Consider the following 26,369-nt stretch of genomic DNA (forward strand, 5'->3'; position numbering starts at 1 on the left):
CTGGCAAAGTCCCATGAGGGTCTGGAGAAAAAAATTATAGAATAATTAAAATGTTCCATCTGAGAAATCCCTGCTCTTCTTTCAAACATTAGGGACTCCCAAGCTAATAGGCCAAGCCCTTGATCTTGAGGCTTGCTCTTATGAAACTTATTTCTGTAGAAGAGAAGCTAAGCCTACTATAATTATGCCTAACAGTTGTTTCTGGAAAGCCTCATTTATTGTTCAGATGTGGTTTACTCTCTCTCTAAGCCCAACTCTGCAAGGAAAATCATCACCCTTCCCCACTCCATGGGCCATGACATCCAGGGCTGAAAGTCTTCCTGGCAACGAGGGACATGACTCCCAGGGATGAGCTTGGCCTTGGCACAATTGGATCAACAATACTTTCCTGACCAAAAGGGGGAAAAGAAATGTAGCAAAATGAGGTATCAAATAGAGTTGAGAGGTTATTCTGGAGACTACTCTTATGCAAGCTTCAGCTAGATATTGCTAATTGCTATGGTTTGCCAAATATTGCTAATTGCTGTGGTTTGCCAAACCCCAAACAATATCATTTCTGTTAACCCTAAAGAACACCTAGGGTTCTATATGAGATTCCACAAAAGCTTCATGCACTAAGTTTACTTTCCAGAAACCTACAGCCTCTGGAGGGTCGCTATGCCAGGTAAGTCCTAAAACCCAGAGGGGCCAGTCTCTCTAAGAACATCAACTAGTTCCACCTCCCATCCCATATTGTTGACACACCTAACATGAAAAAGAAGGGGCACAGCTCAAATATACCTAAAGATTGGGAGAAGGATCAAAGGATAAGGAGGAGTCATATCAGAGAAAATAAGATTTAACATATGAGCATGACTCCTATATCATTATATTGATATTTCTTTTAGTCTCCAGTATTTTGGAGCAGCTAGAAGGAACAACATCAAATTGTGTAACTATAACCCATACCAAAATTCGAAATCTGTTCTATAACTACTTGTTAAAATGCACTTTGAGAGGACACGAATTAGGACAAGACAGCAGGTTCACAGTGAAGATCTGTGGAGGCTTGAAAATAGATGTGCCTAGAAGCAGATTTTTAAAGCAGTTTCTCTTCAAAATATTTTTTTATACCACGCAATGAGCACCTTGATTCACCATGACAGTAGCAGCACTAAAATGGGCGACATCAAGCAGAACTATTTTGAAGCACTAATTTCCAATCCAAAATGGAGCTTTATACTGCATTTGTCATAAATCTACATAGTCTTCTCTTCCCTATGACTATAATTGCAAAGTAGAGCTTGCTTTGACATCCAATGGCAGGACGATACTACCATCCTTCTGTGGATATTCCATATGAACACATAAACCTATCCCTCAACCAGATACTATGCATAATAATGAAGAAACATGACCAAGTGCCAAAAATCAGATTAGAAGAAAAAGAACATCTTAAGCAAAGACCCATGAGAGAACAACAACTTAGCAAAATGTTCTTTATTACTAAGCACTGTTGGTATCCTCACGGACAGTATCACAGATGTTGTAGGAAACAGAATCCCCCAAAAGAGAGATGATTTTCAGGTTCTCGTTAGGAATCAAAGAGAAATGTTATCTTTTGCCTTATTTTCCATTTGATAAAATGTAATCTTGTGTACTTACTAATACTTTATATAGTAAATAGTAATACAATATTTTTTCACATAAAAATGTACTTTGAAATTTAGTGCTTTTTTGGATATATATTTCACAATAAAAAAATGTTTAAAAAAATCAGTTGAGCCCATCAAAGCAAAGCCCAAAGAGAAATGCACATGGCCAACATACCGTCCCCCTATCATCGTTTTAATGACTTAAAAAGAATTTCCATCTTTTACAAATAATTTTGCTAACAGACCAGATTTTCAACCTAAAGAAAAGAGTAAGGATTTAGCTCATATTACAGAGGCCTCCAATACTGATCTATGGAAATTTTATTTGGTTCCTTTCCTCCTTGTATTTGGATGGTTTTTGAAGATGTTAAGGTCCAGCCAATACTTGGACTCTTCCTGAGAACTGGCAAAGGTATCATGATCCACTTCTTATCTTTATTTAGTGCTAGGCTCATGAGGCTAAATCCAACATAATAAATATACACAAATTGGCCCTGCTGGCTTCCAAAAATGAAAACATTTTTTTAAAAATTGGGAATCCATTTACATATTCATGAATGAAACCGAGTTTGAGATTTGGAATTCTTAGCCTCTTTCTGAGTCATGTAATCCCTCTGTGATTACACGAGAAAGGTAGGCTAAGTCAAATTCAAACGTTCCCATTCTGTTATTGACACAACGTGCTACACATTAAATCGCAAAGACTGGCCACATCACTGGCTAAAAAGCTTATCTGAGGTTTCTAATTAAGATTTTTAAAAACTCCTACTACTGGAGGAAGTGAACACTGAATAGAGCTCTTAATTACTAATAGAAAAATAGTTTCTTGCCCCTATTCAGAACAGCTGAAGACAAAGGTAGGTAATATTCTCTGTACTTTTTACTATGTTTTAAAAGGTTTGTTTGTATTTTAAGCATACTTGTTTATCTATTTATCTACCTATCTGTCTGTGGTGGCTGCTCTGTTGTACCACGGGGAGAAAGGCCACCACTTAACTTCTCTTTAAGTAAGTAGCACTTTCAGGCCTCCTTCCCTGAGTTTCCTCACAGTAGGCAATACACACAACACCCACTTCAGGGGGCTGCGGTGTGTGGAGCCTTGAAGGGCGCTAAACTTTCCTAAACAAAGGTTCCTAGTTCCCATGTAGTCTGCCTAGGACCTTATGTTAGTTACCCACAGGTGCCATGTACCTGGCTAATTTCTCATCCTCTTCCAACAACCCTTTGCTAACTTTTGCCTGAAAAAAAAAAAAACAACAACAAGGAATACCAGTGTGAAATGAACCTGCTAACTCTTCCAGACCGAAAAAGTGACGCAGTTCAGCTTTGTGTCCTTATTTCCTTTCTCAGAGGGTACCTCATTTGGCCCCACTGCAGGCGGCCTTGTCCTGGGGACTGAGCACCAGTTTCAGGGCGCGCTTGTCGATGCTGAGGTTGAGACGCTCGTCCTCCTTGACCTGCTCGGAGACTCAGATGCAGCCCACAAGTACGGGGACGTAGTGGTCCGTGTACACACAGCGACCTCCCGCGCAGGCCGGCGCCGGACGCAGGAACACCTTGGGCATGTATTCCAGGCGCGCTCCGAACGTGTAGGTCCTCCTCTCCGAAAGCCCGGTCAGACAGCCCCGGCACAGACAGTAGGCCTGAGACAGGTACTTTGGGTACCTCGCGCAGGAAATTCTGTAGACCAACGGCAATACACTGACTGGGCAGGTTGACCGGCGGCCACAGACTGTAGTCGGAGGGCCGGGCGGCTCGCGTTCCTGCACGCGCCCGCCCGGTTGCCTTGCTTGGTGGATGGCATTCGCTTGGTGGATGGCTGTCCCGCACGCCGACCACCAGCCGCGGACTTCTGCTCCAGTAGCAAAGCGGGCCGCTCCGCACAGCTCTGGAGTCTCACCCTGCACGGGCCCGCCCTCAGGACGCCCGCGGGCAAAGCCTGCACCTTGCGGGACAGCAGCATTCAGACCTCAGGCTGCGCGATGCACTCGGCAGGAGCCCGCGCCGCTCCTCCAGCGCGGGGGCCGCTACCCTTGTTGCAGCCTGCTCGACCCGCCCCCGCAGCAGCTCCTGTGGAAGCTTCTCCAGTGCAGCGCCGGAGTCCGGGGTCCCATAACTCCCTTAGGCTGCCAAGGGGTGGGCTCAGACGGGGCCGGCTGGGTAATGAGCTTTATAAGAAAAAAGTAGCCTTAATAATAACTAAAGCAACCAAAGGGAAACATTTTTCATCTATAAACTAGCAAGGTTTTCTCTTTACTGAGAATATCCAATGCTGGGAGAATGTGGTGAGTAAGAAACGCACAAGCTCTGCTGATGGAGGCATCAATTGTACGTTTTGAAAAGCAGTTTAGCACTCTGAAGAACCTTAAAGCAGACGAATCTTTAAGCTTAAAATGGTGAGCATCTTGCTAAGGAAATCATGAGGATTTCAAGGAATTATTCAAAAAGATATTCATTGTTGCCATGTGTACAAGAGTGAAATAAACTAAATGTTCAACATTAAGACTATAGTAAGGATATTATAGAATAGTGACTATTCTATGTGACTATTGCTTTGCAGAATTTTTGTGGGAAAATGTTTATGACAGGAACTAAACAGGAATAGAAAATCTTATAGAGGGGGAAAAAATACGTTGAAAAAAGACTGGAAGGAAATATGCCAAAATGTTATTCCATGTTATCTCTGGGCAAGGAGAATTTTTGAGGTAGACCAAAAGAGACTTTTCAGAGGAGACTTGATGTTGGGTCTTGGACCCGAAAAGATGGAGAGGAGCTGTCTGTGAGAAGGGTGCACATTCAGGGTGGGGATTGAAGGGCCTGGGTGTGTGTGGGAAACAGAGGGGAGTGGTCTGGCTGGAAGAATGGATCAAGGCTCTTTCAGGCATTTAGGGAAGTGACCCTAAACTTGAATGGACAGAGACAGCAACTTACAGATGAAGGGGGAAAAGAAAGACTTGAATATGGAGAAGGAAATATGAAGATAACATAAGTTTGGCCCTACAGATATCCTCTCCCTGAGGCAATGTTTCTTCATGCTTACTTCCTCAGGTTCAGATTCACAACAAGAGAGTGGACATCTCTAAGGTTTCCTCCAAATGTGGGTCCAAGGCCAACATCAAGCACAAGCCTGGTGAGTGGTACCTCACTTGCCATGGGTCTCCCAGGGTGAGTGGGCCTGCCTTGTGCCATCTGGACAGCCCTCTGGCTGTACAGGGTCTCATTCCCGGGCCTTTATCATCTCACAAAGAGTCATGGAGCCACCTTCCACCTGCTAGGACACAGTGGCAGAAACGGCACAATCCCATCCCTGTCAGGGAGGTGGGGTCAGGTACTGGCATCTTCATTGGAGGAGGAGCAGTTTATAAAGCCTGCCATTCATGCAGGCATTCTCTTATACACCTGCCATGAATGTGACCTCATCCTCTAGAGGTAAGCTCTAGATTGGGGACCCAGGTCAGCCTCCCAGATGAGTGTTCCAGGAGCTAATATTGAAGATGCTCTGCAGAGAGTGGTGGTTGGGACTCATCTGTCAGATTCAGGAACAAAGGATGCTCCCAAGCAGTGAAGCATGAACCATTAGCTCTGGCAGGAGATGGAGAGGCCTTGGGTAATGACATTTATGTCCATGGTCATGGATCGTCCACAGCATAAATGCAGAGGTTCCCTCCAGCGATGCACAGAAAATGGCCCCATGCCCTCATGGAGGCTCTGAGCAGTTGGAATATTGTCTTGTCTTGGCTATCACCCTAATGACTTCACGTGTCCTGGTTCCTAAGTCTCTCATAGAATTGGGGTCGGAAAGTTTTGCTGCAACAGCAGGTAACACTGGCTGGCAGATCTCAGGTCTCAGACAGCCAGTCACTATAGAGAAGTTAAGACCAAGGCAAAGAAAATTCCCTTCCCTCTCAGCAGAGACTGTGATCCATTTTAGAACATGTTTTCTTTGGAGTATTTAAAAAGTACAAAATGGTTTGGCCTTTGACTAACCTTCATTTTTTCCCTTTTATTCATTCTGGTGTGATACCTTTTTCCTTAGTAGTAAATGACTTCATGTCTAGTGTTTGACTGCACCTAAAACTCCAGTGTGTAAGACATCTGGACAATTTTGCAAGAACCTGGGTATGGAAGTTTGTGATATGAGCTGAGAAAGGTTTACAAGAGGCCCAGCTGCTGGACCTGGCTTGGGACTGGGTCTCTGCCAGGCCCCTTGTTCCACTGTGGCCACTGAACTCTGAACCTGACCTTCTTGCGCCTTATGCACAGGTCACTTTCTCTCCGCACCCCAGCCTGTAGTCGCTGGATCCTGAGCTGGGCTGGTCCTGGTCCTCCCTTTCTCTACCCACAGCCCTAGGGTGACTTGCTTCTTTGTAGCTTTCCTGATTTTCTCTGCAGTGTGATTTAATTCAAAGGCTCAGACAGACAATATTCACAACCTGTCTCTCTGATTTACTAGCTTGGTGCAAGTTGTTTCACTTGCCCAGCATTAATTTTAGCAGCTGAAAAACAAGGCTCATTATCACCCTGACTGATGAGCATTCCTGAGAATAAATGAGGCTGTGCATGAGGAGCCCTACATTGTGTGGTTGGTCCCTCTCCCTTCTCTCCACAAAAGGGAATTGTCATACAGCCAAGAGAATCAGAAGCAGACATTCATTTCTGCACCTTGAGGGAGTTTCCCCTGGAGGCTGTGCTCCCTGCTTTGAGCTGCCTGAGCCTGGTTAGCAGCCTGGGCAGGCAGGGGACTGGGCTGCTGGGCTGGTGGTGAGCCCAGGATACCTGCTTTGGATTTTCTCCTCTATGGAGGCATTCCCACTGAATGAAGGCAGAGATTGTCTCAGCCTCACATGGATAACTGTAACCATCTTTTTTTTTCTTTTTAATATTTTTATTGTCAAACCTTAACAAACATAGAAAACATTCTTGACATACAAACATTCTATACATGGTATACTATCAGTGGTTCACAATATCATCATATAGTTGTGCATTAGTCACCATGATCATTTTTTTGAACATTTACATCACTCCAGCAAAAGAAATAAAAAACAAAAATGGAAAAACTCATACATACTATATACCCCTTACCACTCCCTTTCATTGACCACTAGTATTCAATCTACTCAATTTATTTTAACCTTTGTTCCCCCTATTATTCATTTATTTTTTATCCATATTTTTTACTCATCTGTTCATATCCTAGATAAAAGAAGCACCAGATACAAAGTTTTCACATTCACACAGACACATTGTAAAAGTTATATCATTATACCGTCATCTTCAAGAAACATGGGTACTGGAACACAGCTCTGCAGTTCCAGGTACCTCCCTTTAGTCACTCCCATACATCATAAACTAAAAGGGGAATATCTATATAATTCATAAAAATAAACTTCACGATAACCTCTCGACTCTGGAGCAACCATCTTTTGACAAGCATATTTCCTATACTTCGTTTGCTCACAGAACCACCAGAGAACAGGTCACATTTTTCCCCTTTCTAGATTGCTCATAGAGCCAGTCCTTGGCTGAACAAGGATTCCTGTTCCAGTCTCCTGGCTTTGCCTGCAGAGGTGCTTCTCTGCCACACATAGTGACTGATTCCTTTCTGATTGCATGTGGAAGTGATGCCAAGGCTGAAAGTCAGAAGCTGAATCTCAAGGAGAAGGCCCAGATCAAGGTGGGATCCCTCAATAACGTGGGCCACCTGCCTGCGGACAGTGCTGTGAAGGTAGTGAGTGGGTTCCCAGGGCTGGGGAAGGGTACAGCTGGAAGCAGGGTCCTGGCAGGTGGCACCTGTCATCATCCCTCAGTCTCTTCAGGAGTCATGTCTTCACCTCACTATTGCTGTTTCCCAACTTCCATCATTAGTCCTGAGCAAGGCAGGAGAGCAAAGGAGGCCTCAGTCCAGCCTGGACCTTGAGAGCCATGGCCATCCTTGCCTGTTGTGGATCTGAGCCCACCCCAGCCATTTTCAGAGGGGCTATAGGCTGGGGCACAGATCACCATAACACAAGGGTGGGGTGGGCTGGGGGTCGGCATGATATGCAGTACTCCCTAGCCATTCATGAAGAAGAATGTGGGTACCTGCTCCATGCCAAGCTCCTGAGAGCAAAGCAGCACAATTTTGACTGCCATTGGCAGCAGACCTGGTGTCTACCTGACTGCAGGGCCTGCCCCTGACCTACCCCAGCTCAGGGATCTGGGGAAAACTAGACTCTCCTACCTCCCTCCTTCCACAGTTCTATGAGTCTTCTGTGTGCTAAGATGCTGTCTTTGTTCCTTGGCTTCAGTGAGCAAGGAGTCCTGTTGGGGGCAGCATCTTGCAGGCTTCTAAGCATAAGGATGGTCACAGCTGCTTAGGGAGTGGTGAGCACGGGAAGGGGGTCAGGAGCTGCTGCTCAGGGTCCTACCTCTTAAACCTGGCTACCCCTGGTTGATCCCAGCTCATCCCTTTGTCCCATCCTCTGATAGCACTCTGATTCAACCCCTGATTAGGTTTCTGGGGTCCTTGCTCTGTGACACGTTCTCAGTTCTATACCCCCAGTAACTTGTGAGGATTCCGTTCCTTGATCTTTCTGTTCTAAGTCTCTGTCCCAAAGGGCATTAACTCAGGTTTAGTTAACTGTCCAGAGCCACACAGCAAATGAGCACAGACCAGGATTCAAACCTGGGCCTTTCTGACCTTAAGTCTAGTGTTCTTTCCTTTGTTCACATTATCTTCCTTTATTATTTTGAGAATTATCTTTCTAATGCAGAGCCCCATTCCTTTCACTCTTCTGATTGAAAACTATTGCCCCATTGTCACCTTTTGGATTTAAGATTTAAGTCCTAAGGGCATAGGACTCCACTGTTGCACTCTACTCTCAAATGTCCTTCTACTGGGCCACTCCTCTTTGGCTCTTCACATACTCATCACGTCTTTGTACTTGTCTCCTCCCCTGAGACCCCAGCTCCAGCTCAGCACCCAGCAGAGAAGAGGTGTCAATGACTGGAGTGCGTGAACAGATGGATGAACGGGCAGGGGTACCCTGTAAGGTCTATGAGATACCTGGGCACACACTGTGCGGGGTGGTGTGGGATCCATCAGGTCAGAGATGGCAGATTGCAATCCTTGGAAGCTGCCGTCAAGCTCTAGAGTCCCCTAACCTTCTGGGGCTAACCCTGCTTCCCAGCTGTTGTCAGATTCTTCTTCAGGCTTGTAGCTAAGTGTCTGTGGTCACAGCTACTTTTTATTTGGTTCCACTCGTATTGTGAGGCTTAGCACCTCACTCTCAGAGTCTTCACATGCTTTGCATTTCACAATGGGAGCTCAGAGAATGTGGTCACTGCTACGGCCCTCACTGGGACCAAGGCCTGGCTCCTGCTCCAGGGTCCTGTATTCCTGCCCTGTCCAAGTGCCCACACCAGGCGTCAGTGCCATGGGTAGGGCGCAGCAGAAGCCTCCTGGTCTGCACCTTGTTCTGTACCTTAGTCCAGGGGCCAGGGGTGGTGGGGTTGGGGGCAGTGTGTAAAACGTATCACCATTACCCCATCCCATTCCCTCCCCAACTGACCCTGTACTGTCTCCCTGTTTCACTGTAGACCAAGGGCAGTGGCAGTGAGGCCCCTCCGTGTCCAGGCCCCCCTGGTTGGGAGGAGTTGGCCATCCCTGAGGCAGCACCCGAAGCTGGTGCCCCTACTTCAGCCAGTAGCCTCAGTGGCCACACCACCCTGTCAGAGTGGGGACCAAAGGGAGGCCCAGACCTTGGACAGCTAGATCCAGGAGACTAGTAAGTGGCTGGACACAGCTTGAGGGCCAGCCAGGAGCCCTGCCAATGGCACCTATTGAAATACCTTTGTTTTTTGACTATGGTGTGACCTAAATTTTAACGAAGCAACTTTTTATTTTTCAGACATCTAATGATGACATTTTGGTCTCATCTTCCATCTTCTGTGTCCCTCCACTTATCTTCCCTGTTACCCTTTCCCTGCCCTCCTCCTGAGTCACTGCAGATTGAGACCTACAGGCTGGTGTTCCAGGCAAACACCAGGGCCCACACTGACCATAAGGTTGACTGTCTCCCCCACACCCCACTTTTTGGCAGTCTCACCTTGAGCACCTGAGCCCTTGATTCCCTCTCCCAGGCTTCCTTTGAGACCTGTGACTGCTTGGGTGCGGGCCAGCCCTCTAGGCCCTTCTTCCCTCCTCCTTCACTTGCCCAGGGCAGCAGCAGTCCTGCCCCTCTCCCAGGTCCAGTTCCCTGCTTTGTTCCTCGTCCCATCACTGGTATTGAAGAGGAGTTTGGATGGTGAAAGAGGCAGGTGAGGTTAACTTGTGATCTCGTGGTTCTGGAAGGGGAAAACCAGTTTCCAACCTCCTGTGTTTGGTTTCTTTGAACCAAACCCAAGAGAAACACATGCATTCTTTCCTCCCTGGTTCTACCTGAGGCAAGAGTAGAGGTAGATTCTGGGTCATGAATACCCACTATCTGCCCTCTGGAGCCCTCTATACCACTGCCTTCCCCTTCAGTGCTGCCATGAGTGGTACCAAGCCCTCTTCCTGCCCTGCCCCAAGTTAGTCAGGGGTCAGTGCTGCCTGTGCTGCTCCTTCTCATACATACATACCTAGCTGCTGTCACCCTTCCTTTTTCTTTTCCTCCTCATTTTATCCATCTTTTCATTTCTAATAATGTAAAAACTGGTATAGTAGTTTTGCAGGTTGAACTCATGTCTAAATGCAAGTCCTCAGTAAGTGTTGAAGGAAACAGAGAGGGGGAATCCTTAAGCCTCCACCCAGAGGATGCCAGGCACTGGGGGCTGGGCAGCTTCTGCCCACCCTGTGGGGCCACGTTGTTCTGGATACCTTGGGCCCTTGAGATGATGTGGTCTGGGAAGGGGAGGTGGTGGGTTAGTGGCATGGTAAACAGCTAGGGCATACTAGGGGCTGGGCAGCATATGGACTGGTGGTTTTGGCATCTTTAGCTTTTTGTTCTAACAAGAGGCTGGTTTTGGCATTTGTCTCATTCCCTGGGATCTGGTGGGAGATACAAGGCAAGGGTTGGGGAAAGGGCCTTGGAGGTCAAAATCCTCCAATCTGCACCTGCAAGCCTAAAACACTCCAGCCCTTTTGGGGATGGAGGTGGGGAACACCTGCCATGTTCAGTTGTGGATAGTGCACAATGAGATTTGGAAATTAAAATAAATTTCCCATATATCCTGGCTGGAGAGGTGTGGCCAGTCTGTCAATGAGTGTCCCAGCCAGGCAAAATCTTGAGATGGTTACAGAGCAATAAGAAATCTCAGGAATTGTGTTGACATGAAGATTCTTATTGTATTTTTTCATATTAAAGTCTGCATGATAACTAATAAAGGATTAAAACCTAACAGTTAATAGTGAAATGGCCTTGGAGTTTCCAAGTGCTTCTCCTCTGGACCAGCATTTTCTGCAGTGCAAATGTGCCTCAATGGTTGCCTGACTTGGCCTCTTAAGTCTCTCCTCAGCCCTGACAGCAAAGGCTCTTTATTTAGGTTCAGATTTTATCTCCATGGAGTAGAAAGGCATCTCTGGACGTTGCCACTTGTATCTGAATTAGTACTATCCTTGGAGAGGTTTGATACCACATCCCCAGGTCCCTAAGCACATACCAAGAAATTGGGGGCAGGAGTGGGAAGTCTTGTAGAAAAAGGCTTTGCTCCAATAAGACATTGTACAACTTGCCAGGGTCATTAGGGCACCGGTGTCTCTGCAGCAGGAGGAAGGGGTGAGCTGAAACTGGACAAAAGGAAGCAATGAAAGGTAAAGGGGTGACAGATAGCACAGGGCCTAAAGGTACTTGCTGCCCTTTCACCACTGTTGACCCCTGGGCCAAAAGGAAACTGAGTTGGACAAACTATGGGTTTTTTCACTCCTATGCTTTGGCCAAAGGTAAGTGTAGAGGAGGTGACCCAAGTACTCTATAGGTGGGCAGCAGGTAGGGGCAGTACCCTTAGAGACACTATCTGGTCACAGCTCCTTTGGAGGGTCCTACAAGTTAGAGAACCTGAGGCAGCTGCCTGAGAGCTGGGGAACCAGTGCCCCCCTGTACCCTGTGTGCTACTCTGCAGCTATTTGAGGGTGAGATATTTCTGTACTTCCCAATTTGCTTGTGCCCAGCCATTACTCATGTCGATCTGTGATTGCTGTCAAGATTCAAAGAGTAAATGAAGCTACATGGTGTCTCACCACATACGCCCTGTGTTTTCTTCCTGTGTATCTCCTTTTGTCTCTACCTCCAGCATCCATGGCTGCCTCCCATCTTAGAAAACTGCTGCACACCAGGAAGGGAAATCTAGGAAAGGGGCTACTCAACACTTGTAATCCAAACCTGCAAGGACTGTGGCAGTTTGGACAAGCACCTGTGGTGTGGGCTGCCCAAGAACAAAAGGTGGAATACTTATCCAGGCCTATTTCTAAGGGGACCCAAGAGAATAGCTGTATCAAAAGAATGAGCAGGGCTAGCCCAAGAAGTTCAGGCTGGTTAACAGCACTGGTTGTTCAAACGTTAAAAGGGTTGAGGGGTTCTAAATTCTTTCCTCCACTAAAGCTTGGGCCACAACCCTGACCTCCATCAATAAGCATCTCAGACTCTTCTACACTTTCATTTTCCCTACTGGTTTGGAAACCCGTGGCCCACAGCCCTGTGTGCTAAGACCCTGAGAGAGGAGCCTCTGTGGGCTAGCAGTGCTCACAAGGGATAAATAGAACTTTTATTTTAAATAAACATTTGCACTCTGTACACAGCCCCAGCGGAAGTGGGACTCAGTCATCAGCTGTCTTGTGCACATCAAAGCTGCCACAGGGTCCACGCAGCAGCTCTGCCAACAGGGCCAGCAGCTGCCCATGTTCCTGCTGCACACTGGGCGGAAGGGCAGACAGCTCACTGCGCAGGCTGCGCTCCACCATGCGGCCCAGGGCCCGGCGCAGCTCCCTCAGCAGCCGCACGGTGCGAGAGTCACCCTCCAGCCTCAGCAGGTCACTGTCACTCAGTGAGATGGTGGCACGGCGCCCATCATCTGGGGGAAGGGAGAGATTGTGAAGAGCCAAGGAGAGACCAGACCCTGGAGACCCAGGCCCTCAAGGGACACTGGGGGTGGAAAGTACACAGGTACCAACCTCGGATATGGACATCCCCATCGGTCAGTAGCAGCACAGCCAGTGGGTGCACCTGGGAGGAGTCCCGCACGAAGATGCTGCCATTGGACTTGACAGCCATGAAATACGTCAGCCATCGGCTCCGTAGCCGTGTGGCCTCCCTGGGGAATGTAGGGCTGAGTGAGGCCCCCCTTCTAGCCATTCCCAGCCACCCCACCCAGTTGTACCTGCCCCTCACCTGTTAATGGTTGACTTGTGCAGCAGGATGTTGCCTGACTTGGTCCTATATGTGGCACTGTTGGGCTTGAACTTCCCCTGTCGGGTCACCTTGCCCTGCCTTGCCTGCAGGGTCAGAGAGAAACATGGATGGGGTTGGGCTGCAGGCAGGAAAAAGGCTGGAGCACAGTCAGCCCCCCTCCCCTAGGCCGGCACCTGGATGAGGTTGGGGTAGAGACCCGCCATCAGCACACCCTTCACCAGCTCCTCTTCCTCACTATACTCGTTGCACTGGGCAGAGGCCAGGGTGCAGTCTGAGGGTTTCCCCACCAGGAAAGCCTCATAAATGTTCTCTGAGAACTGCTTGATGAGTCCTGGGGAGGTAAAGCACAGGGTGAACCTAAGACCCTCTAGACACAAAGCTGAGGGTGACAGGTCATTGCACACTGGCCCAGTGGGTGTGGGAGAGGACAGAGGAGGGGACCAGCTGACCGTGGATGAAACGCAGGCTGGGTGCATAGAGGAGGTTTTCCTCTAGGTAGTTCTCACGGGAACTGCGGTTCTGCCAATGCAATACCTCCTCCCAGCCAGCTACGGCCCGCACAAAGGCCAAGTGGTCACTGCCGCTGTCGTGGCTCAACAGCGCCTTCACCTGGAGGAGAGGTTCACAGGATCAATAGATGATGTGGGGAGGAGGCCAAATCAGGACTGGGGGATGAATGTTAGAAGGGAGGACCAGAGAGCTATGGGAAAGGGCTGGGTCTGACCTTGTTCACCTCTGCCCGATTCTGCAGGCTGCTGCTAAAGGGGTCCCGGGTGAGGCAGGAAACAACTACCAGCAGTGGGTGCAGACAACGGAAGATGGCCGCCAGCACTATGACCTTGGCTAGCCGGGGGTCAGTGGAGATGTGGGCCAGGCGCTGCCCCAAGGTGGTCAGGTCCTCCCGCTGGTCCAGCACCCCTGCAATGACTCAGCTGTCAGTGCCTGCCTTTCATGGCCACACAACTGCCCAGGCCAGCCTACTTCCCACTCACCAATCTCCTGGAGCAAGGTCACAGCCTCATCCACAGCCTTGATATCTGGACTGTCCACGGCTTTGGAGAGGAATTCTGCTGCCTACAAGGACAACCAAAGCCCACTATGAACGTGCCCCCTGCCTGCACATTCCAGAGGCTAGTCCTTGCCCAGCCCAGCCCATGCCGCACCGTCTTCTCAGGCATGTGGATCTTGGCTTGCAACACTAGGTTCTCAAGAGGCGTGCGCAGGATCTCTGGCACCTGGAAAGGGGCCATTTTCTCCAGACGGCTGCGTGGAAACAGGTGGTAGGCAAAGCCTGACTGGCAGCGGCCTGCCCTGCCCCGGCGCTGGATCACGTTTGCTCTGGACACCCACACAGTCTCCAGGCAGGACACCTGCAGAGGGAGGCAAGTGAGCAGCAACACAACCACCTAGGCCTTCCACAGAGCTTTGCTCACTGCTGGCCTTCACTTCACCCCTCAACTACTCCCAACCCTGAACACACACAGGGACCCTGAGACCCCACAAGGGTGGCCTTTGCCAGACACACACATCAGGTCACAGGCAGATCTGGGCTGGGAACCAACTCAGCACTTGGGAGTCCTTCCCCAAGGGCTGTGCCTGGCTTGGGTAGGAGTTTGGGTGCCACCTTGGTCTTCAGGTCGTAGCGCTCCTCCTTGTGTAGTCCGCTGTCCACCACATGCACGATGTCATTGATGGTGATGGAGGTCTCAGCAATATTGGTTGCCAAGACAATCTTGCGCACCCCAGCTGGAGGCTGCTGGAATATGGCCTTCTGGTCCATCATGGGGGTGTTGGAGTGCACTGATGGACAGCAAGGACACACTGGTTATGGGTACTGCTCCAACCACAACCTCCTCCTTGAAGGAGGCCAGGATATGACTTGGACCCTATTTTGGTGAAACCAAGGCCCAGATAAATGATATTCCCAGTTGAAGATCATAAAGCCAGCAAGAGTGGTGCCACTTGGTCAGAATCTCAGACTCCTTGTGTACCATATGGATCCCCATGGCCCAGAACAGAGGACAAGTCTCATTTCTGATGGTCCATACTTCCTCACGCTGAGGGCTCTCACCTGGCAGGATGAGGTACTTGCTGTCATGCATGCACAGGGCCTCCTGGAGCCGCTGCTGCACTCCTCTGATCTCCTGCCAGCCAGGCAGAAAGCACAGGATCCCACCTGTGAAGGAGCTCTGCAGGCATGAGCCAGGGGCTCCTGGCAGACATGGGGTCAGGGTAGGCAGAGGGAAGAAGGGGAAAGCACCCACCTGGTTCCCCACGGGCATCAATGTGCAGCACCAGATCAGTCACAAGGTCCAGATCGAGTGCGCATTCATCCTCAGACTAGGGTAGGGGAAGAGAGGCCACAGTCATACCACAGAGGAAGGAGTGTGTACAGGAAGCAGCCATGTTAATATTGAGAAAGGAGACCTTGGCACATCACCTCCAACCCTCACAACATCCCTGCCACGAATCTGTAAATATTCTCTAGTATTTCTAGTAAGAAAACCAAGATTTAGGGAGTAAGGTTCTTGCCCTAGGCCACATCAAGCCACAGGAACAGAAAGGAAAGGAATCCAAAGAGGACAGACCAGAGCCCAGGATAGGGTGGGAGTACCCCCTCACCTCATGGTGCCGGTGCCGGTGTGGGTACTGGTGCTTGCCCAGTTTGGCCAAGATGTCCTCCAGGTAGTGCTCCCTGACTGGGTATGTGAAGCCTGGCACCTTGATGACAGGACAGCCACCAAAGTAGCGGGAGAAGCGCTCGTTATCGCCGGTGGCACTCATGAGCACCAGCCGCAGGGCAGGATTGAGCCGCTGCAGGCCCTTGAGCAGAATAAGCAGGAAGTCAGTGTTCACATCCCGCTCATGCACCTCATCCACGAGGACGTGGCTCACGCCCTCCAGGCTGGGGTTGCTCTGTAGCTTTCGCAGCAGGATGCCCACAGTGCAGAAGAGCAGGGCCCCCCCTCGGGCCGGTGGCTTGCTTTCTAGCCGCACCTGGAAGCCCACATTCCGGCGCAGGCCGGGGCCCAGTTCGTGGCTGACCCGCTGTGCCACAGACACAGCTGAGATACGGCGCGGCTGGGTAATGATCACATTGCATCGGGCACCGCGACCCTCAGTCACATAGCGCTCCAGCAGCAGCTGGGGGATGCGTGTGGTCTTCCCACAGCCTGTGTCCCCAGCAATGACCACCACCGGGTGCTGCTCGATGGCATTGAGGATGGTGTCTCGATGTGGGTCCACAGGTAGCTGGGGAACCTCCTGCCAGACTGGCCCTCGCTGTGGCCAAAGCTCTAGCAGGCTCTGGCTCAGTCGCAATTCCTCTGTTTCTGACAAGGGGGTGTAGGGCTTGCCTGTGATAGGATCACTCAGTGGTCCAGAGTCCTTGCCCAAGGGCAAGATGTCATTGCTGTGCAGTCGGGGCTCAGGGGAGATCCATGAACTATCTACAGGGAACTGAAGGTGGAGGAGGCAAGAAAAACAGTGAAAGAGAAATGCGTTCTTCCTCATTCACCCACACTCAGCCCCTCCACAGACGTCATCTGGGTCAGCTATTGTGGGCCAACCCGGAAGGCAGAGCATTCAGTTTACTAACTCCCCCGGGGCCTGTGGACAAGACTGGGCTACTCAGGGCAGGAGTGCTCCCAGTCTCCACTCTTGGGAAGGAATATGGGAAGAACCAACATTGATTGACTCCCAAAGCTGAAGGCTTTCAGATTGGAGCAGGTAGAGGTAAAGGGCTGGAAGGAGAGGGATAGGGGTTGGGAATGGGGAAGGGTCCTCTTACATGGTTCAGGAAGCTCTCTATCTTGCAGAGGATAGGCTCGGGCACCTGGATGGTACACGGTCGGCGCTGGGTCTCGCCCAGCTCACGCAAGGAGCCCAGGTTATACATGGCATGGGTGAGCGGCTCATTGTTCCTGTCCACCAGGCCCAGGCTCTGCAGAGGGACATGTACGGCTCAGTCTATCCTCCAGCCTCCCCAAGAACTGGCCCAGACAGGCTCAGGAGCTCCAAGGACAGAAGTCATGCACAGCAATATCTTTTCTAAGAGATTTTGATTTTCAGCTGACATGGTGAAGGAGGGAGAAATTAGGAGCCAGGAAAATGTAACTAATTTAAAAAGTTCTCTAAGCCCCTGAGAAGCCTCACCATGACATGCAGCTGAGGCCTCCATAATAGCCCAATCTTACCTCCATGAATTCCCAAAATGTACATCTAAGACCAGCTAAGCTCTGCAAGTCCTCAAAGACCCCTTAACACACCCTACAAGGGCTCCCTCTTCCTTTACTGCCTCCCCAAAGCCACCCCACACAATTCTTTCAGGGTCACCTGCCATCCCACCTCCTGGTCCTTGCAGAGCACCTGTCCCAATTGTGATCCCATCACATACAACCCTACATGGAATTTTCTGTGAAGTCTACACATGCAAGTCGATAAAATAAGCTATTTAAAGGAGAACACCACAACTAATTTCCCTATGAGCCCAAACCATCCCATCAGAGATAAAACATGGCATTCTAACACCTCGTGCAAACACATAAAACCACAGCCATTTTTCCTATAGTCTTGCCTTCAGTAATGTTTGGATTTTGCTCACCTACCTTCGAGTAGTCTCTTCCCCCCTGGAGACCAATCCCCTTCCTCTGGACTTCCTGGCATACTAGCTGGAAAAACCTCAGGGACAGGGATCCACTCCCTCGACCATGGAACATGCCAATACAGCCATCTCACCATAGAAGAGGGCTTCTAACCTCCTCCCAGGACTTGCAGATTTTACCCTAGAGCCTCTCTGACAAGAGGCCATGCAGCTTCTCTCCAAACACTGGTACCAAATGGAAGCTTGATCCTTCCCAAGAAGGTCTCTGCTTGCTGGAATATTTCTGATCATTATCAGTATTTGCAAATATTAAGCTAAATTTGGATATTCCTTGAAGTTATACCAATTAGTCCTATATCTCTACTCCTGAGCCCACAGACAATACTTCCATTCTCTCTTCAATCTTGCCATTTCACTGTCCCTTTCTTCATCTACTCTCCAGGTTCTCACAACCTTTCATGATCAGCTATATCTAAATGTGGCTCCCAGAGTCAAAAACACCACCTAAGGTGGTCAGAGGCCCAATATCCTAAGTTTTTCTGCCCATTAAAGCTCTCCCAATATGGGTTCAGATTACTAACTTCTCGGATGTACACATCACAATACAAACTTTTACTCCCAGTGGCAGCAGTTCAACTTCTGAGCCTTTTCAAGGGAACCGTGAGCTGTTAAGCTATATTACCTTCACCTTGATGCTGTTGGCTTTCTCACCCATCATCCCAGGTAAACATTCCATTATTCATTCTGGCCACAAAACCCAGGCTACAAAAACTGTTCTCAACACCAAGTGTTCCAACTCAACACAAGCACATTCCTCCCAGCTTTCCCCAGGTTATGGCACACAGCATTGAGAAGGCTGAGCTCACAGGCAAAGCATCTCCGAGGGTTGCTAGGGAGTCCTGGGAACAGCAATCACACAGCCTGCCATGAAAAGGCGTGGCCACCCAATGTGTGGAGCCAGGAGGAAGGCCCATCCAGGAAAAGTGGACCAACATATGAGGGCAGAGAGGCGCTCAAGTTATCCTCAGGCATCATCCATGGGCCCTCCTGGACTCACCTTAAGTTTCTTGCAGGCCAAGGCTGCCGCCTTATTCTCAGCCTCTGCTTTGCGGCGCCCTTTGGCAACAAAGGTCATGGGGCAGGGCCAGAGCAGGGTGAGGGTAGACAGCTTGGTCTTGGTGCCCACAGTATGGAACTGCATGAGGTTCTACACAGAGGGCAGAAGACATGGTTACAAAACAGGGAGAAAGAAATCGAGAAATGGAATGAAGCTCCAGCTCAGCAGGTACCAAACATTAGCCACTTTAGAACTGCTACTCTAGAGCTAGAAGCAGGCCCCCTTTGAGCTGGGGGTTCCCTTTTGCTGTGGTACATGATTTCCATAGAATGAGATGGTATCTGGCAATGCCACCACCTGTCCTCCTACCTTGCTGTCCTCTAAGCACCTTCAAGGCAACAGATGTGGTGGCAGCCATGGGACAAAGCTGTCCTCATGAGCACAAACCAAGCACATCCAGGGGAGCAAAAAAAGCCTTGCACCTGGGAAGAGGCCCTGCTTAACCAATACCCTACGGCTGGACAGCAAAGATGAAATTCACAGCAGGACAACTGCCTGTCCCCGAGCCCCACCACACCTAAGCCCCTGTCCTTTGGATCTTCTATTCCCTCAGACTCCAGCTCCATTCCCTGTGTTCCTGTTTTGTGACCATCGTCTCTGCTGCTTCTCAACATCAGGAGAGGATGAGATCCCACAGCCAGCCTAGGCAAGGCCAAGGAACAAGCAACTCTTGGCCCTTCCACCACACCTGTAGCTCTCTTATCTGTCTATAAGCAAAAATAGATGTGACTAGGCCAGCGTCCCACCCACATGCACCTGTTAGAGTCCCAACTCACCTTAGCTGTGGAAGATGAGGTCGCAATCTGAATCACCTTAGCCAGAAGGTTCTTGGGAAGTGGAAACTGGGTCAGAGCCCTAATGGCACTGTCGTCATCTGTCATTTCAAAGGAGCCCCCCCTGGGAGGACCAAAAGTTTAGATGAGAAAGTTCTACCTTTTGCTGCACAAATTTCAACACAGGCTCCAAAACCCAATGGGCTAAGACACTGCATTATTGCAGTAGACAGCCAATAAGCATGAAAGTAAGGGGACACTGGGCATCTCCGTTTCAACTGTGATCCTCTCACAGATACACAGCATGACTAAAGATGCCTCAGTTTCCCCACAGATCAGAGGGTTGGCAGTGTGATTGCTGGACCCCTGCAGGACCTGAGTGTGAACTGGAGGGAAGGCATATGCTGCTGTTTTCCTAAGCCCATTCGTGCAACGAAGCCTTAGTGGCTCTCCCCCCAAAATGGGCAAACGTACCAATGAATCATGGGACACACAAACTGGAACAGAGAAGGGCCCATCCACTTCAGAGAAGGCTCTCAGGAAACATCCCCCCATCCCCTTGCAGAGCTGTGGATAGATTCCCCTGCATTACCCCCACCTCCAGCTCTACCTCAAATCCCTGAGTGGGGTGTGAGAATCCTGTTGGGTCACAGACAGGAAGTCGGTGCCATCGATGGTCCCCTCTTCTAGCTCTTCCTCCTCATCCTCCTCTTCCTCCCGGCCCAAGGGGCGGGATAGGCCCCCAGGTCCCCCTGGCCGGATGCTCTCGGAATTCACCTGCCGCCAGGAAGTGGGTGGCATGGTGGGCTCCGGGCGCCACCAGCTGTCAGCCGGGGAGCCAAAGCGATCGGCTAGCACACGGTATTTGGCTGCGTCAAACAGCTCATTCCGGGGACCCAGAAGACCCCAGCCCTGGGGGGAAAGGGGCATAGTGAGGGTCCAAACCACCCTCACACATGAATCTTCCTGGATCACACACCCAACTACACCACAAGTCTCTCATGCATAAGAGCCATGCTATTTTACCCATCTGCCCACCTCAGCCCCTAGTCCAGAACTAGGTACAGAGAGAACACTGAAAATGTCTAACTTTGACAGACAAAAATGACAAGGTAAATTCCCACTAATTATATCCCTCTGCTCAAAAAAAAAAAAAAAAAGGAAAACCAAAAAACCCACAGGGCAATGAAAAAACAGATACATTCACATTGTGATCTAGGAAGCATCAGTGACTATAGCAATCAGGAAACACACAGCGACATCAAAACACAGTCACACCTTCTGACACAGGAATCCTATGCTGGGAATGTATTTTACAGAAATAACGTGAAAATATTTTCTAAACCATTTATACCAAAATATTTTTATTTAAAAAATTAGGTTTGTAGCTTCATTCTTTTCCACAGAAAATTTCAACTAAAACATTTCCTGAGTCTCTAGCATATGTAAAGGAATGTGCTGGCCTTCCTTAGCATCATCAGAAGAGACCAGAGATGGTCTCTGCCTGAAGAAGCTCAAAATTTAAGAATTTTCTCTCATTTTCAGAGAAAAAATGAGATGACCAGGGTGTAAAAAAACTAGAAATAAGTTGAAGATAAGTGATTCAAATACTGGAAGAAGGACAGGCCACGGTGGCTCAGCAGGCAGAATTCCTGGTGCCTGCCTATGCAAAAACGAACAAACAAAAAAACCTGGAAAGGCTGGAAGGAAAGGACACACAGGAAACACCTGCACAAAGATTCTTAAGACTTGGTAACTGATTCTCCAAGGGAACATGAGGAAGAGCTAAAGGACTGGGAGTCCATTTACTGAGATGAAAGGCTCTGAAACAGCGCATGGGGATAAAGATGGGGAGTGGGTGACACAAATCGTTTCAGTCAGGCTGGATTGAAAGTACCTTCAAACATCCAAGTACAGCAGGGTTCCTCACCCTCAGCACTACTCACACTGTGGGCCAGGGAATTCTTTGTGTGTGGGAAGGGGGTGTTATTTTCTGCACTATGGGATATTTAACAGCATCCTTGGCCCTAACTTACTAGATGCCAGCAGAACTTTCCCAATTGTGGCAACCACAAATGTCTCTAGACATTGTTAAATATCCCCTGGGGGGCAAAATCACCCCAGTTGAGAACTACAAGGTAGAGCTGTTCTATGAGGGATGGAGATTTTTAAGACCTAAAATCCAGACAGTATAGCTGAACCTATAAGAGATAAGTTTTCCCCAGGGAGAAGAGATAGAGAAAGAATAGATGTTTACAGAGGTGGGATAGGAAGAGCCCAAGTGACTCAGAGGGAAAGAAGCAGGTGTAATCCAGGGGCTAAGGAAGAGGCACCTGGCAGTGCCAAGGTCACAGACTGTCAAGCAAAGTGAGCACTAAGAAAAGGCCAAGGGTCTGGCAAAGCATTGCTCCAGTCTCTCAACAATCATCTGGTGACCACTGCTATGTGCCAGGTCCTGCACTACGGGGACACTCAGAAACTAGCAACCAGGAGAAGGCAACCTCCCTGGAGGAGGGTGGAGACAATGCAAACACAATCCCAGAGTTTGGTTTGCAGTGGAAGCAGGGCAAGAAAAGGAATCAGAACACTGAAGGAGTTTTGAGGCCTGCAAAATGAATCAAAAGAGGAAGTATCTGAAGATTAACTAAAAGGATAGAGGAGGGAGTGGAGAACAGGTATAGGGAGATATGGGGGAGAAAAAAGAGAACAGTTGTGTGGGGGCCAAGAACAGGCAGAAAAATTCTCCTCAAACACAGGAAAGAGAGACAGGGAAGGTCTGAGAGCCATGAGGTAGAGGAAGCTGAGGGAATATACAATCTACAGGTTTGTGCTTGTCCAAGCAGAGATGAAGACCTAGGAACCTGAGGAACATCCAAGGTTAACACACCTTGAAGGGAGTCAGTTAGGGATGAACTAAAAGGTTGAGAAGCAACACTGAAGGCCTAGCAAGTACTGGGTTACAAAAAACTGAAAGCAAGCCATAAACTACCACTGAGAAGTGCAAGAAGAGATAAAACAGAAATATGTGGATACTGGAAAAAACCCGTATGAAATAAGAGAAAAAGGAAGGCTGACATCAGAATGAGACATATCCACTGTGCTGTATAGAGGTTTCACAAGGCGTTATTTTCTGTGGGTTATGAAACCACAAAAAGTAGTTAACCATAGTGGCAAAAAAAAAAAAAAAAAAAAATCTATACTTTTGCTGGCTGAACACCAAAAAAGGAACCAGGAAACGGGAAGGGCCCAGGAAGGGTGAATGATTGAACTGCCTGTTAATCTCTACCAAGATGCACCTGGTGCCAGAAAGACCATCAAAGCATGGGGCAAGGAGTTTCCCAGGATGGAGGTCCACATGGCTTCCACTAGGGGAGGGTCACCTTGAACAGCTGACAAGCTGCAGCTGCAGCTTGCCGCTCAGCATCGATCTTCTTGCTGCCATAACCTTCCACCTCCACGCTCTTGGGCCACTTTATATGCAGGGTGACTTTCTGGGGAGGAGAAGAAAGACTTAGGACCCATTCCTCTTCAGACAGAAAATGGTGCAAACCACATGGAGACCAATGGCAAGAGGTGGACTTCGTGGGAGTTAAGGGGCAGGCTCCGAGTTGAGAGTGTAGGGCATGACCCCAACCCCATTCTTAACTACATTTAAGGCTCTAACTCTCCCATTCTCCATCCATTCCTCCCACATCAAATTGCTTGGCTTCCTCAAGGTACCATGTTCTAGCCAAATGGCAACCTGGGGCCCATCTTCATCTTTAAAAATCTTCATTCAGAATGGTTTGCCTACATGTTCTGTGGGTCCCAGACCCAAAACTCTAGCAGCACTCGTTCTCATCATCAACTCTAACCATCTGCAGTCCCAGTTACTCAGTGGAAGACCAAAACCAGGGATTAGTACAGAGGCCTGTCATAGACAAGGTGAGAACTCCTTGCACCTCCTGCACTGTGTGTTCTCCTTCTCTAAACTAGGGACACGTATTCTCTGGCTCTTCTTCAAACCTAGCTTTGCTCTGATATTCACTGCTGAATCGTTTCCAATTCAGAAGACCCAGTCTACGGCCTCCTTGACAAAGAAACCTAAGGGAGAGAAGGAGAGAGAGGGGCAGCCAGTCTCCTTCCTGGAAGTCAGACCAATGCTTCTCCTGCCCATCAGTGGAGTTACCTTTTTCTTCGGTCCATTTGTGTGCACATAGACGAGTTTGTCTTTTGCGTGTGAGATGCCAAGAGCTCTTCCAATCACACTGTTGAGAAGGTTTTTGGGTTGTGGGAACTCTTTTAATAGGTCCCTAGAAGCTAAGAAAATAAGAACAAAAGCATTATAGTTCTTTTTTTCCATCTAAAATTACCAACTCCACGGGATCTGTATCAAAGAAATCCTGGGCTGGACTCTGAGGATGCTGGCTCATGACCCCAGACCAGCCAGTAGTATCTTGGAAAAGAAGAGGATGGCTTTAATGGTTACAGGGGAAACCTACTTGTTTAACCAGTCTACTGAAGCAGGACCACATACCACAGAATGCAACCAGTCAGCATCACCCTCCCACCCAAGTTTCTGATTTATTACATCAGTGACAGAAACCTGCATGGCCAACAACTCCCCCAGTATGTCTGAAGGAAGAAAAAAACGGCACTAATAAAAAAAATAAAGAAAAAACATCACAGACACCAAAACTAGAGACACACAGTGCACGGGCCCTCCTAAAGCAAAAGAGACAAAAAGGGAATATTGGCCCCATGTAGGTAATGATGAGATCCTGAGTCTGAAATCCAAACTCCAACTCTTAACTGTACCTCAACACCCTGCAAATGGTCCTGAGAGCTAGACTACATGAAGGGACACGGATTAGAGACCAGAGCTGAGACCCTGGCAGGAGATTTTCCTCCTCCGATTTCTCTGGAGTCCAGTGCAGGCAGGATGTATTAGATAGCAGGAGAGGTACCTCACTTCTTTAACTTGGTCTTTGGATCAATCTCAGAGCACAAAAGAGCAGATGTCCACCTGGAGACAGCTTCTGCCAAACATGGGACCTAGTTAGACCATGAAGAGACCTGCTGGGGATAGCTAGAAACAGATGGAAGGGCAGTCTCTGAGACCACCAGAATGGTTCTTCAAAAGATTCATGGTCAGAGACATGCAGAGGAGATAGTAGGCCTTTTCAATCTCCATCCACAGTCTGACATTTTATTCAACATTAAACCAGCTCCAAAAAGGAAATTACTGGACTGTGTGTATACACACATGTGCACCATGCACCTGGGTGCATCATCAACATCTGGAGACCTTTGAAAAGGCTCCTCTAGTTCTGATGTAATCCCGGCTGTCCAGGTAGAGATCTCCTGGAAAAACGGAGCAAACCAGGAAAATTACCAGACAGCGTGTTTTCTTGGGGTAGACGCTGTATTAACCCACCAGGATAGAGTCTCCCTCTAAATAATCAGGTGTCAAACAATTACGAATTAGGCAGTTAAGAAACAATTATTTCAGTAGATGCTAGGGGGTTGGATTCCACAACCAGAATCAACTTTATGTATCCCACTGGATTCGGATGGCCCCATGCACAGGGACACCATTCAGCTCTATAGAATCAGTGAAGGCTAACTCTTTCTACTCACTATTGATGGGTAGAGATGCCCACACCAGTTTCCTTCTCTGCACTATTTAGAAGGCACAAAACTAGGGCCCTTCAGGGCAGTCATTCTTTCCCTATTTGAGATCCTGAAGAAACAGGTATGTTTGGGCTCTTTTCCACACTGGTGAGAGGGGATATGCTTACTCTTGATGCCTTAACCCTAAGCCAGCCATACTGGCGGTGTTCAACATTTACCTGTCTTCCCCCATTCTTCCAGGTCCGGCACCTTTCACCTGTTCTTATGAGATGCAGGACGTCCAGCCCTACAGAACCTCTGCACTGTAGTGGTCCATTTGCGCCTGTGTCAAACTGAGCTCTAAAACAGCAGCACTGAGACACACCAGCGGATGGCGGTCTCAGCCATTATGGGGCTCTCGGTCCGCCAAACTTTGCAGCTACCCCACGATTCACCACGGCCTGGTCGCCAACAGTAGCGGGGCCCTCCCCTGTCTTGGCCTTGTAGGTTTCCTCGTTGTGGTCAGGGCGGCAGTAGCCTTAAGAAAAGCCGCTCAAGGGTTCCTGTCACCCTGCCATAGTGCTTCCGGGCCATGAGTATCCTGCCGGTTGCCATAGCGCTCCTGCCAGTCCAAGCAGCCTGAGAGCAGAGCGGAATGGAGGCGGGAGCGGGGGCGGGCAGACACAGGAGGACTGTGCGCCCCCTTCTGGCCAGGAGGACCTCAGGCTGCCCTTACCCTAGCGCAGCCAGGGGTCTTCAGCCCTGCTGAATTACTACCCCTGCAAATTCAAACCCACAGAGTAGTCACTTGGATTGGAGGCGCAGAGGAAATAGGCTTTTAGTAAATGGTGCTAGGTTAGCTCAATGTCCAAGAAAACGAACCTGAGGGCTCCATCTGCATCCTCCTCATTCCTCATGTATACCTCACATGCCACCAGAAAACTGGCTTGTACTCTGGACAATGTAGTGCATGATAACGGCCAAATGGGACCACCCCTCCGTTTGAAGGGCTTACAAAGTAAGCCTGGTGAAGAATCTGGATGGGGGGTACAAAAGACCTTTTGAACATAAGCAGAGCAGCTTTAATCCCCAGGACTGGAGTCAAAGATGAAAAATACCTGATATGGGCAGCAATCAAGACACTGTGCCAAAAACTGAGCAGCAGTGAAAGTCCAAACATGCTGTTCCTTACTTGTCTGAAAGCCAGATGGGATTCCATTTCCAAACTACTATGCCTGGATCTTAGCCACTCTTATTCCTTTTTTGCCTTTTATGGACTTA

At 49.0% G+C, this 26,369-nt stretch overlaps 1 protein-coding gene and 1 pseudogene across 4 annotated transcripts in view; one reads left to right on the forward strand and one right to left on the reverse strand.

Moving 5' to 3' along the window:
• Positions 1-1,138: 1,138 nt before the first annotated feature.
• Positions 1,139-1,559, forward strand: LOC143657927 (large ribosomal subunit protein mL42 pseudogene; annotated as a pseudogene).
• A 5,499-nt stretch (positions 1,560-7,058) lies between these two features.
• Positions 7,059-26,369, reverse strand: part of LOC143657259 (ATP-dependent RNA helicase DHX30) — a 32,153-nt gene continuing 12,842 nt past the window's right edge. For 2 of the 4 annotated variants that reach the window (XM_077129463.1, XM_077129466.1), the window contains 20 exons: positions 23,665-23,795; positions 22,877-22,987; positions 20,107-20,408; positions 19,500-19,620; positions 18,664-18,813; positions 16,794-16,946; positions 15,626-16,462; positions 15,268-15,343; positions 15,075-15,179; positions 14,628-14,803; positions 14,167-14,373; positions 13,996-14,077; positions 13,728-13,921; positions 13,453-13,612; positions 13,177-13,334; positions 12,983-13,086; positions 12,766-12,905; positions 11,259-12,665; positions 8,045-9,962; positions 7,059-7,504 (listed from right to left, as the gene is read on the reverse strand). In XM_077129463.1, the coding sequence (XP_076985578.1) occupies positions 12,412-12,665; positions 12,766-12,905; positions 12,983-13,086; positions 13,177-13,334; positions 13,453-13,612; positions 13,728-13,921; positions 13,996-14,077; positions 14,167-14,373; positions 14,628-14,803; positions 15,075-15,179; positions 15,268-15,343; positions 15,626-16,462; positions 16,794-16,946; positions 18,664-18,813; positions 19,500-19,620; positions 20,107-20,408; positions 22,877-22,987; positions 23,665-23,795 (3,461 nt within the window). In that variant the 3' untranslated portion in view covers positions 7,059-7,504; positions 8,045-9,962; positions 11,259-12,411. Of the gene's footprint in view, positions 7,505-8,044; positions 9,963-11,258; positions 12,666-12,765; positions 12,906-12,982; positions 13,087-13,176; positions 13,335-13,452; positions 13,613-13,727; positions 13,922-13,995; positions 14,078-14,166; positions 14,374-14,627; positions 14,804-15,074; positions 15,180-15,267; positions 15,344-15,625; positions 16,463-16,793; positions 16,947-18,663; positions 18,814-19,499; positions 19,621-20,106; positions 20,409-22,876; positions 22,988-23,437; positions 23,445-23,664; positions 23,796-26,369 lie in introns of those variants that run through there. The other 2 variants (XM_077129464.1, XM_077129465.1) reach the window with 2 other exon arrangements.

The sequence above is a fragment of the Tamandua tetradactyla genome, chromosome 15 (assembly GCF_023851605.1).
Source record: "Tamandua tetradactyla isolate mTamTet1 chromosome 15, mTamTet1.pri, whole genome shotgun sequence".
In the NCBI taxonomy this organism is placed as follows: domain Eukaryota; kingdom Metazoa; phylum Chordata; class Mammalia; order Pilosa; family Myrmecophagidae; genus Tamandua; species Tamandua tetradactyla.